The sequence below is a fragment of the Cydia fagiglandana genome, chromosome 11 (genome assembly GCF_963556715.1).
Source record: "Cydia fagiglandana chromosome 11, ilCydFagi1.1, whole genome shotgun sequence".
NCBI lineage: Eukaryota > Metazoa > Arthropoda > Insecta > Lepidoptera > Tortricidae > Cydia > Cydia fagiglandana.
This window is the reverse complement of record NC_085942.1, coordinates 8,314,560-8,326,792: the sequence shown is the minus strand read 5'-3', so window position 1 is coordinate 8,326,792 and position 12,233 is coordinate 8,314,560. Positions and strand designations below refer to the sequence as shown.

Below are 12,233 nucleotides of genomic sequence, written 5' to 3'. Positions count from 1 at the left end.
ATCCCCAGTTGCACAAATGTTCGTTAAATCATTGTGACAATTTTGACATATCTACATGGCTTTTTTTTAACATGATGATACAGATTATCAGGTCTATTTGACTAGCCATTGTCAGACACTATGTAGCCAAGCAGTCCACTTTCTCATCTATGTGTCGGCGGCCGATCGTAAGATCAGGCAGATCGTAATGTTCCTGTGTATTGTTTTGAGGATAGTCACATTAAACCAATATATAGGTAAGATTGTGGTTACTTCAGATGCCCGAAGGGCGAACTGCCCAGAAATATGAGCCGTCGACTCAGGGAACGAGTCAAAGATTTTCACGTTTCACGATATGCCTAGGAATTTCACGATCTGCCTGATCTTACAATCGACCGCCGACATATGCACCATCAGCTGCTCCCTTTACCTGTGGTTACATATTAGACTCACTAGAGTATGTCCAGTCAACTGTAAAAATATGGGTGTAGACAACTTATTCAAAAATATGTCCCATAGTTCTTAATTCGCTGACATAAGAGCTATGGGACATATTTTTGAGATGATTTGTGCACCCATATTTTTACAGTTGACTGTACATAAAAACTTTCATTTTAACATTTGTGCAACCCAATACAAAACTACTAGCACTAAATCTACAGGAAGCATCAACGTAATGGCTCCTCTACACGATGGGCCAGCGCCGGCCACTGCAAGGGACGCAGCCATGCGGTAGAATGAGATAGCAATATCACTTGCTCCCTCTAACGCATGCGTCCCTTGGAGAGGCCGGCGTTGGCCCATCGTGTAGAGGAGCCATAATAAATGAAAATTAAATGAGTACTTACAAAGAGTTTATTATCAATAATCACAACAATACTATCTTCAGATGTCGGACTTAAGGTCCAGCAGCACTTTCTCGCCGGGCTTGAAGGCTGGCATGCCGAGGTAAGGACAGGTCGCGCAGCGGAACGCGTCGCCAAGGTAACACTGCAAAAGGAATAATACATTATTGTTATTGTGGATGCAGGGAAGTAGGCAATTGCTGGCTGGGTATTAGTTTTATGGCTCCTCTACACGATGGGCCAACGCCGGCCACTCCAAGGGACGCATTTATACGTTAGAGGGAGCAAGTGATATTGCTATCTCATTCTACCGCATGGCTGCGTCCCTTGGAGTGGCCGGCGTTGGCCCATCGTGTAGAGGAGCCATTAAATGGAAGATCTTACGAATTTTATCGCATCAGTCATTATCAATTTAGTTAACCTTTTGAACGCCACTGACGGCAATTGAAGTCAACGCAAAATCGGGACAGCGACGCCAAAGACGGCATTTGACGTCAATCGTTTTTTGATGAAAATCTACTGAAAAGCACCCCACTTTTAGGTTAGTATTCGGTATCGTCTTGGGTCGTCCCATTCGTTTTTCGTCAAGTTCTTAAATTTGTCCTATTCTGCTTTCGTCACTCATTCTACATTCGTCACAATCGTCGGTGGCTTTCAACTGGCATTATTTATTCACAAAACTAAATTTTACCCCCGTGGCGTCAGTGGCACAGCAAATGGATGCGCCGTTTGCCGTTCAAAAGGTTAAAAGATCAAGTCCGTTCTACCCTGGACAGCCAACTGCATGTCCCGCTTCACGCCAAAAACAGACACAGATGGCGCGACATCGTCAAAGAGAAGCTGGGCTATAACCGCGAAAATCGAAGTTCTCAAATTGCGGGCATTTTTCTCTGTCACTCTTATTACGCCTTCATAGGAGTAAAAGAGAAAGATCCCCGCAATTTGCGAATTTCGGTTTTCGCGGTAGCCCCTCTGATTCCACGGGAATTTCACGACCCTCAGCAATGAGGTACACTATACTATCCGTCAATCAAACTGACGACCGAGGTCATATAAAACTATCTCTCTCAATCATATGACCACGTAAGCATGCACAGTGGGGAGACACTCCTGACTTCGGTCGAACTCGGCTCCGAGCTCCGCTCGGCTCAGCATTGCTCCGAGCAATTTTTAGGGTTGGCACCACGTGACTTCCTTTTGCGTGCACGACCACAGATAAGATAATGGCTGCTATTTAACTGATCACCAGATTTAATAAAATTTAATACCAAAAAAATCTACTTTACCACCCTAAAATAATGAATGATCACCAAAATTATAACACCATTTTAATGTGAAATGATTACCAATTTTATTACATTTTACTATCCTATTAAAGGAAATGACACCAAATTAATCATTATTAACCCAAAAATTGTAAATAATTACCAAATTTCAAACCCCAATTTAATGTCAATTGAGACCCAAATTTTTACATCGTGCTATCCTATTAAATAAAATGACACCAAAATAATCATTGTAATCCCAAAAATAGTAAATGACCACCAAAATTAGAACTCCATTTTAATGTAAAATTATAAACAAATTTTTAAATCTTGCTATCCTATTAAAGCAAAGCAAAATTTTCTAGTAGCATTTCGTTTCTGTATGGGTTGCAGTTCAAACCTAACCTAACCCACTTTTCTAGTAACATTTCGTTTCTGTATGGTTCGCAGTTCAAACCTAACCTAACCCACTTTTCTAGTAGCATTTCTTATCTGGAAGGGTTGCAGTTCAAACCTAACCTAACCCACTTTTCTAGTAGAATTTCGTTTCTGTGTGGGTCGGAGTTCAAACCTAACCTAACCCACTTTTCTAGTAGCATTACGTTTCTGTAAGGGTCACAATTCAAACCTAACCTAACCCACTTTTCTAGTAGCATTTCGTTTCTGTAAGGTTCGCAGTTCAAACCTAACCTAACCCACTTTTCTAGTAGCATTTCTTTTCTGTAAGGGTCGCAGTTTAAACCTAACCTAACCCACTTTTCTAGTAGCAATTCGTTTCTGTAAGGGTCGCAGTGTTAACCTAGCCCACTTAACTGATAGCAGTACAAACCTAACCTAACATACTTTTCTAGTAGCATTTCAGTATGCCTACCTAAGTTATGCGGTGCGGGGTACGGGGGTTGAGCGGGAGGGGCTAGTAATTTTGGCATCATTTTACTTTATTTGGTAATATGTATAAATTTTTTGGTATCATAGTGGTTTATTTAGGTGAAAATATCGTATTTATTTGGTCTTCAAGATTTGGTGATCATTAATGATTTTTGGTAATCATTCAATATACCTATTTGGTATTCGAATACAATTTGAAGTGCAGTCGTAATTAAAATGGTGGTACATTTGTAATTTTAGGCCTTATTTTTTTGGTGTTCAGTAATTTTTAGGGTTCCGTACCTCAAAAGGAAAAAACGGAACCCTTATAGGATCACTCGTGCGTCTGTCTGTCCGTCTGTCCGTCTGTCACAGCCAATTTGCTCCGAAACTACCAGACCAATTAAGTTGAAATTTGGTACACATATGTAACTCTGTGACCCAAAGACGGATATGTAACGTCAACAAATAAATTTTAAACATAGGGGCTACTTTTGGGGGGTAAACACTAAAATTAAAAAACTAAGTTTTGAAAACTATATCGTGTTACATATTAAACAAAAGAGCTCATTGTGAGAATCTCAAATATATTTTTCTTATAAACTTACGATAAAAAGTTTAGAAGTTATTCAAGAAAATAGACAAAAAATGACCATTCCCCCCCCTCTATCTCCGAAACTACTGGGTCTAAAATTCTGAAAAAAATACACAAAATAGTCCTTTACCTAAAGATGATAGGAAAACATATTAGAAATCTAAAGTCAAGCGTGAGTCGGATTTAAGACAAAAAATGCGACTAGGCTGTATCTGGCACATAGCCGCAATGGCACTTGTAGTACTGATTGATTAGGTTACTATTGTTACGTGTTTTGAAAAACACTATACAGGATGGCCAAAAAATAAACTAAGTATTCCCGTTGCCAACGTGCAACCCCGAAATCGCGAAGAAAAATTTGACTGTTTCATACATTTTGGCTGGTCCGTTTTCTATGGGGGGATACATTTTTTATCGCGATTTCGGGGTTGGTCTCATACTAAAAGTTGATCATTATAATCCCAAAACCTTCCCGGCTATGGGAATGCACTTATTTTTTGGCCAGCATGTAGGTATTATCTCTCTTCGGCCTTCGCTTTTAAAATACTTTCGGAAGTTGTAGGAAGCGCGACCCGTCGGATGCTCCGAGTTTTCAGCTCTACGCGGAGCTCGGTCTTCAGTCTTCGCATTTGGACACTTGTACTATTGTTCGGCATTTAATCTTCAGAGTTCTAGAGATATAAGCCACCACGCCAGAAAACTTCATGTTACATCTGGTTTTTGACTGACCCATTCGGGTTTTTCAAGACGTTTCACTCACGTCACGTTTCATGTAAAAAAAAATTGTTGAAAATTGTGTGATGTACGGAACCCTTGAAACGCGAGTCCGACTCGCACTTGACCAGTTTTTTTTGGTAGCAATGATTTTTTTATTTAGGGTACCAAAGTATTTTTTGGTGGTCATTATATTTGTAGCCTAAGATAATCACTTGATTTTTAACAACACTAAATAGCCGAAAGGGATAGTGCCATGTATTAGAAAGAGATAGCACGATTCGACCCTGAACCGCCAACAAAACCGCCTACTATAATAAAAGCTTATACGTAATGGCTGCTAAATTATTTAATAAATTACCTGACTCAATTAAAGATCAGGATACAAAGGCGTTTAAAAAATCTTTAGTACACATATTGAAAAAGAAGATGCCTTACAATTTACAATATAAATGATTTTTTTGATATAGATTTCTCAACCACTTTGTAATAGAATAGGATAGTTGATAGCACGTGCCTTATTTTTCCTTCTTAGGTAAAACTAGGCTAAGAAAGAAAAATATGGCAATTACAAACATTGTAAATAGTTACCTAATATAGATTATAGTTATAGTTAATATAGATTTTAAGTAAACAAATATTGTACGCCTGACAGGCAAATTATAGTGAGTCAACTAAAATATGTACATCATGTAATCCACCTTTCTGTAACACATATAATTATGCAATAAATGATTATCTTATCTTATCTTATCTTAACCGCTGTCAAACTTCGGGTTTGTAGGAAGTGTCCTTTCTGCACCGTAGTACTATTATTTCTTCTGTGGCATGAATGAGAAGTTTTACGACACCGGTCGGTTAATTTGGTTGAGGGATAGCATAAGCAACTGAAGGAGTTTATCATGCAACACGGCCCTATTTGAGCACAAGGATACTTACGCTTCCGCACGAAGACTTGGGGGTTTCCTTGACTTGACCATTCAGTTCCTCAGCCAAACCGCACGAGCAATCCGCACACGCCTTCCGCTTACCCGTTGTGGCACACACTGGAAAATAAATAATAGTTATTTACGATACATGTGCGGAAAAGAACAAATTCGAAACAAGTGGCGATAAATTAAAACACGACCGAAGGGAGTGTTTTAAATCGACACGAGTTGCGAATTACCTATTCGCACGTGTATCGTACAATGTTTTACAGTACATATGGCCCTTTAAACTTTTGACATACGCACGAAAAGTGCTATTTCCCGCTCTAGTGCGGGAAAATAGGACCATAAGGACTGTTCAGTTTACTAAGCGGACACTCTTACACCTCTTTTAATCGGCGAATTTAAAATCAATTGACGTACAGCTCATAACAATATAATTAACAATCCCTTATTTATCAATTGCTACATATTTGTTCCCATAATAGTCAAATATTTTTCCCGAAGGACCGAACAAATTTGGAACATAGCAAGTTAGTTCTGCAATAAGGATGCACAGGCTAGTATTCACTGCGAAAAATCGTAAATATGTACAAATTTTCCAAGATAAACGTGAATAAAATTATTAAAACATTTGCAGAGCATCATATGCTTGAAGATTTTACAAAATCCCGGCACAGAAGCGGCCCGGCCAATCCAGAAACAAAAGTATTGTCATGCGGCTGTTAAAATCAATAAATTACTTATCGGTTCGCGAAATTCCTAAGACAGCAGGCGTTAGAGTAGGCACAGATTAAAATATAAGAAGTATGTACAATAAATGGACCCATAGAAAGAAAAAAATGGACAAAAGAATTACAGAGCAGCGAAAGCAATCGAAAAAAAGAAGCGTCAAACTGTACTACATTTTACATTAAGATAAATTTCGTAGCATTTTAATGGACAACGGAAAATGCGTAAAATGTTGCTGTAGTACGTTACCAATGGCCCTGATGCTACCATGCCGTTGTAGAAGATCATATATTCGACGAGGAGAGTAACATCAAAATTGACCAATTCATGAAGAAAATCCTTGTCTGGCAGGCAATTGGTTCCTGTGGCCTTAAAAAGTTTGTTCTATTTTGCGACATGAACTTTGGTTGCGACATTTACAGAAAATAATGCATCTAATAACGAGTACTTTCCGTCTATCAGACGCATAATGTCACCTCTTCATTTCGGCCTGATTTGGCAAGTGCCCACTATGCTGGTCAGAAAGTAAAGCTACTGAATTTGAAAAACATTGATTTCGTTCAAAAACAAGTCAACTCATCTAATTGCCCGGAGCTCCACTCCATCGAGTGGCACTTGACCAATGTGAAGATGCACTTAAAAAAGGGTAGATGAGAAACTAAAACATTGAAAGAATTCAAACGAATGTTGTTTACAACTTGTCAAAAAGTGTCAAAAATTTATGTGCAGGCACTTGAACGGCGCAACCGTGTAAAAGTACGAAAATCTTACCGATGTTATTATATTATACTATATTTACATTAAAATGTTTTGCGTTGGTTTCCGTTTTTATTATATTTATCTAAATTAAGCGATTCCAGAATTAGAAAAATGTAATTTATACTTTTTTGTGTGTCCGCTTAATAAAATGAACAGTCCTTATGTACTGTAAAAAAATATTATGAGACAATCTTATACAAATCAACACTCATCGCATGACGCTATATATCTTAAAGATCTTCAATAGTATGTTGATTTTATTATGTTATAGTTCGTTTTTTTTAGCATTAGAAAGAACTTGCAAGAAGGTAAGCGATCTTGACATGTCTTTTAATTGAAAAACGCTTTTTAAAAATCAAAAACTATTACTAATGAAAGCAGAAGAATATAAATGATCGTATTAGATTCATATAAATTGTTACATATTTGCCGTAATTTATTTTTAAAATGTGTTTTTCAATTAAAAGACACATCAAGATTGTTTACCTTATTTCTAATGCTAAAAAAAACGAATTATAGTCCTGTTTCAATTTTAACATTAAGTATGAGTTTTAAATATTTTATGACGCTCGGGCCATGATGCCCTTTGGCTGTCCTGCATTATTGTGGCGTGCCAGATTATAGCCCTCTCGTATTTTTTTTTGCAGGCCGCAGTTTGGAGAACCCTGTGTGGTTAGGCCATTAATTTAACGGTTAAATTTAAAATTACAATGCGAAAAAGAGCATTTGAATTAGAACCGACGAAAAAGATTACAAATAATTCATATAGGTATGCTATCTCAGGCACTCAAAAATATCTTCACAGTAGGTACCTACCCAAACTTCAATGTTAATAAGTACACGTTTTTTGAGCAGTTTGGAAGTGTAACTATTTTTGTAACCATTCAAAAACAATGATTCATGTTAATGAATGTTTTACTTTGTTTCAAGTCAATGCAATACGGAGTCACTGACTTTTTGAGATTACGCAACATTACGAAAACAATCCCTAACGCTTTGTATTACAGTTCAATTTAAAAATAAAGCACCTGTAAACAGTAGGTGAATTGAATCGCCGCGTCATTCATACGTGACGGCGTTCAGCCAATTCGCAACACAAAACCTCGGAGCGGCGCGTCCGTTGGAACACAAAACCTCAATGTTTATATCTCCGCGCTATCATTATAAAATCAGATACGTAACTGTTATTATTGTGATTATTTTTGAAGGATTTGCAACATCATTATGTTTTACATAATGAATTAGGTCACATAACCAATTTTCGTTATTTATATTAATTTCATGTATTTTCTTGCCCTCACAAGTATTTTAATGACTTAACCACTTGACCGTCCGACGCTAGCATAGTATCCGAAAAAAATATGCTCTTAACCGTCCGCGGGAACCTTCCAAAGGGGTGGAAGAAAGAATTGATTTCAGAGCTATCTAACGGAAATTTTCGGCATTATTTACTAATTCTCTTGATGCGACAACCTAGCCTAACTAAATAGTTAGCTCTAAAAAATTTTGATGGCAGTGTAGTCATAATTTTTGTAGAAATTTGTGAATACGCTGCGCGGGGCGTGCGTCGCTAAAAAAACCCGGACGGTTGACAGGAAAACAGTCTCGCGGGCCGGACGGTTGAGTGGTTAAACAAAACATAATAACAATTTGTTTAGGCTTAATACTAACAATCTGTATAATATAAGCAGAGCAGGAGTACAATAGCATCAAAAAAATTAAATATTATAAAGCAAATTATGATTTTTTTATTTATAAAAAAAGCATGTAATGTAGCAACTTCTTATACTGAGATGACACTGTTAATTCTTTTAATTATAACAAGTAACTTTGCTGTTTAAAAAAGTATGATGTGTAGTATTAACAGAACATAACTAAAATAATTCAATCAGTCATGTTACAAAATGTAAGTTAGACCTTTGAATTTTGAAATGTAGGTAACTTGTACCAGTTGTATAATGTATAAAATGTTATTGCTTACCTCTGAGTGATTCTTTATCAGGTTTCTTGAGATCATCTTCATCCAGCAGCTGGTCGGAGTTGATGATGTCATCATCATTGCCCCCCGTCCACGCCGCCTCCACTGTGTCATCCAGTTTCCATACTGCTGGCTTGCTGCCCAGTTTAAGTTGCGCTTTTGATCCGACCTGGAATTGGTTGTAACATTCTATAAAATTAATAACACCACTCTGCTGCACCAAATGTCTAATAATAAGGGATTACTATTTTACAACCAATTGAATAATTAAAGATTTCTTTGTCAATACTTTTTATAATAGAAGTTTGCAAATTTCATTCTTTATTTAGGCATAGTCATACCTTAGGCATAGCTAATTTGAAGTGGGAATGGGCTGGTCATATAGCACGAAAGACTGATTTGTGAAGTAAACAACTACTCGAGTGGAGACTATGGGGGGATGAGCATCCTCAAAGTAGACCCAAGATGCATTGGGACAACAACATCAAAAGGATTGCAGCGAAGAAGCTCCAGGTTGCACAAAACCATGACGAATGGTGTAAAATGAAGGAGACATACACCCAAAGGGTAGAAAAAGGCTAAAGAGAGAGAGTCATACCTCAAATTTAGGCTTCTCCGCTGTGTAGACACCATCAGCCTGTGTGACATTGAGGAACCCATTTAGTTTCAGTGCCGTGCTGAGGTCCGACGCATCCTTCGCCACCAACTTGCCGCTGGGCTTGAGAAGTTTGATCAGGGTTGCCAGGAGACTGTCGTTGTGGGTGATGGAGTGTGGAGGGACGATGTTTGAGAGTATGACATTGAAGGATGACTGTGGCCTTGATGCTGAAATTTTTTTGTCATACATTAAATTACACATTGCTATTACTATTACATTTAAGGAATGAAATTGTAAAAGTTGATACAGTACGCTTTAGATAGCCTGGCAAATACCAACATAGCTGAAAATACATAATAAATATTCTAGCATTGAAAATAAATATTAATGATTTCAAAAATATTTAGATGAGCTAAATTACAAATGCAACATAATTACATTGTAGAATATTTTTATGAATAACATTGTAATATAAATCGCGGCCAGCATTGTGGGGTCAATGCCGCAGGCGGACCTTCTAGACGAGGTATTATTTTTATAACTTAGCAATAATATTAAAACACCTATGTATTTTTATAAGCCCTTCGCACTGCTGGATTTACTAAATATGGTGTATTATAACACATTTAAAGTATTATACCTCATATTCGTGTTACAGGTAGGGATATACTTACTTTCAGTAATCATTTCCGAATTTTCGAGAACAACATTTCCATTGTTGGTCGCACTTTGAATGTCGGACACTATTTTGCTCAGCTCGTTTTGTTCGCTGCCTTTCCAAATAACTAGCACATTATCGCCGCTCTTTAGGGCATTCATTGTGGCTTGCGGTCAAATGTATTCTCTTGATGATTGATTTCTTCCGTTTGTGCTCCAAGCTCGTAATTTATGAAGGAACGAATGATCAATATTATTGTAAGACGCTTGGCGTGTCTTGGTAAATCAATAACTGCGCCAACACTAGGTTGTTTTATGAATGAGCAGTTGACTTGCTGCGAATCGTAATAAATAGCGTAGAAAAATTAGTAACGCGTGTACGTGATGTCGTACAGCGTACGTGCGTGAAACAGATGACAATTGACAATCACTTATGGGGTTGCCCTATATGAATGCTATAAAAACCTGAAAAAGTTGTAATTGCACACTGTTGTCAAAAAACCGAAATACCTATATACTTTGTTCCCCACAAAGTATGTATAAAAGTATTTATGAAACATATTAAGGTAAACTAGTTTTCTAGAGTTAGAAAAAAAACGAACGATGATAATAGAGAGTACGAACGATGATTACATACTTATACTTCTCTATATTTTACCGAATTATATAATTAGAATAACATAGTCAATCCAAATTACAACTAGGCAATATTTTTTTTAATATTGATAATATTAGTTTTATTTTTTCAATCTTGATTGAATAAAATGCAGTCTGCAGTTTAAATAAGGATGGTAATTTTGATTTTAAGTCACAAGTCCCCACGTATTTGTGTAAGTATTTAGTATAAAAATAAATCCCAAATTCAAATGTGCAGAAATAACTATTACTAAATGCTTTTCTAAAAACCTCAAGTTTTAATGTTTTATACTAATACGGGTAACCCCATATTTAATTTTTTTTTTTCAACAATTATGGCGTGGATGCGTGTTTTTTAAGCCAAAATCCATATTTGACAGTACACAGGCGTTTTTCCCTTCATGTTAAGTGATCATGATTAATGCTACTTAATAAAACGAAACTTTTAGTGAATATGCAGAGAATATGTTACAAAACGAAATAATTTGTATGTTTTGTACTCATCCTACTAAAAATATGTTTGGTTGCCATAAAAATACGACTGCCAACTGTCAAGTCCAAAGAGCATATAATCACTACGTTTTAAGAGTCGGCACTCTCGAACAATCCTCGAACCGAATTATGAACGTACATATCCCAACACACCAAATACAGGCTTAAAGATCTCGCATCCAGGCCATAATTGTTAAAAAAAGAAAAACCACACAATACTACCAACACAAAAAAAAACAACGCTAGGGCTCGACACTTCCAGTACCTACTGTGTATCGATATCGATAAATGTGCGATACGTGCTGCTGTATTTACCTACTGTACTACCTATTAATAAAATAAAAGAACATTATATATATATAAACAATTTTATTTTACATGATAAAAATAACATAGTTTATTATTCAAGTAGGCATATTACAATATGCTGAATTCGCGCGCATTCTTTTTTAATCTGGTCCCTTTTTATTGAAGGCACTGGATGGAGAATGATTTCCACAAATGAACTTGTTTCCATTCAGCTTTTGAATAGGTAAATAAATACGCCAAATCCTCATTTCCTTTTCCTCAGCTTTGCCCATAATCGACATCTGAAATAAAGAGATTATCGATAAAATTGGTCGTACACTATTCGTGTCATAGGTTACTTAGTTTTTTACTTAAAAATACTTTATTCACAAAATATTTTCGTTTTAATCATGGATTGTACACGACTAAAACTAATTAAATTAGTAACTGTTAACGACTCAAAGTAAAAAATTAAAATATTGCATACAAACATCAGTTTACCGACCTGTTCGGATCAAGTTGGAAATTTGGCCAAAAATGCGTCAGTAGTTAGTCTTCTTACACACCCACTACAAACTTCACATTTCCTTAAAGATTTGGCCCCCATTTAAATAACAGCTAAAGTTATTTTACCAATTACAATAAAAAATAACCACGTATTTCCACGTTCACGACAATTCAAATGACGTTTGACGTTTTACTACCAATCATACCAACCTAAAGAAAAGTAAGTATAATACGTCTATGTTAAAAACAAGTATGGTATGTGCCACCAAAATGCAACAGCAGTCATTTTAATTCGATAAGATTATTTCTATGCCTCAATGTTGGTAACAAGGGCTTTCATAATTTATCAAAGTATGGGGTGTCGATGGGCTGGTCAAGTCAATGTCTACTAA

At 36.5% G+C, this 12,233-nt stretch overlaps 1 protein-coding gene across 1 annotated transcript; it reads right to left on the bottom strand.

Annotated features, from left to right (window-relative positions):
• Positions 1 to 818: 818 nt before the first annotated feature.
• LOC134668859 (anamorsin homolog) lies at positions 819 to 10,325 on the bottom strand. Its single transcript, XM_063526334.1, has 5 exons — positions 9,936 to 10,325; positions 9,262 to 9,488; positions 8,667 to 8,832; positions 5,205 to 5,311; positions 819 to 969 (listed from the first exon to the last, which is right to left on the bottom strand). The coding sequence occupies exons 1-5, from the start codon at positions 10,078 to 10,080 to the stop codon at positions 865 to 867; spliced, it is 750 nt and encodes a 249-aa protein (XP_063382404.1). The 5' UTR covers positions 10,081 to 10,325; the 3' UTR covers positions 819 to 864.
• Positions 10,326 to 12,233: the final 1,908 nt, after the last annotated feature.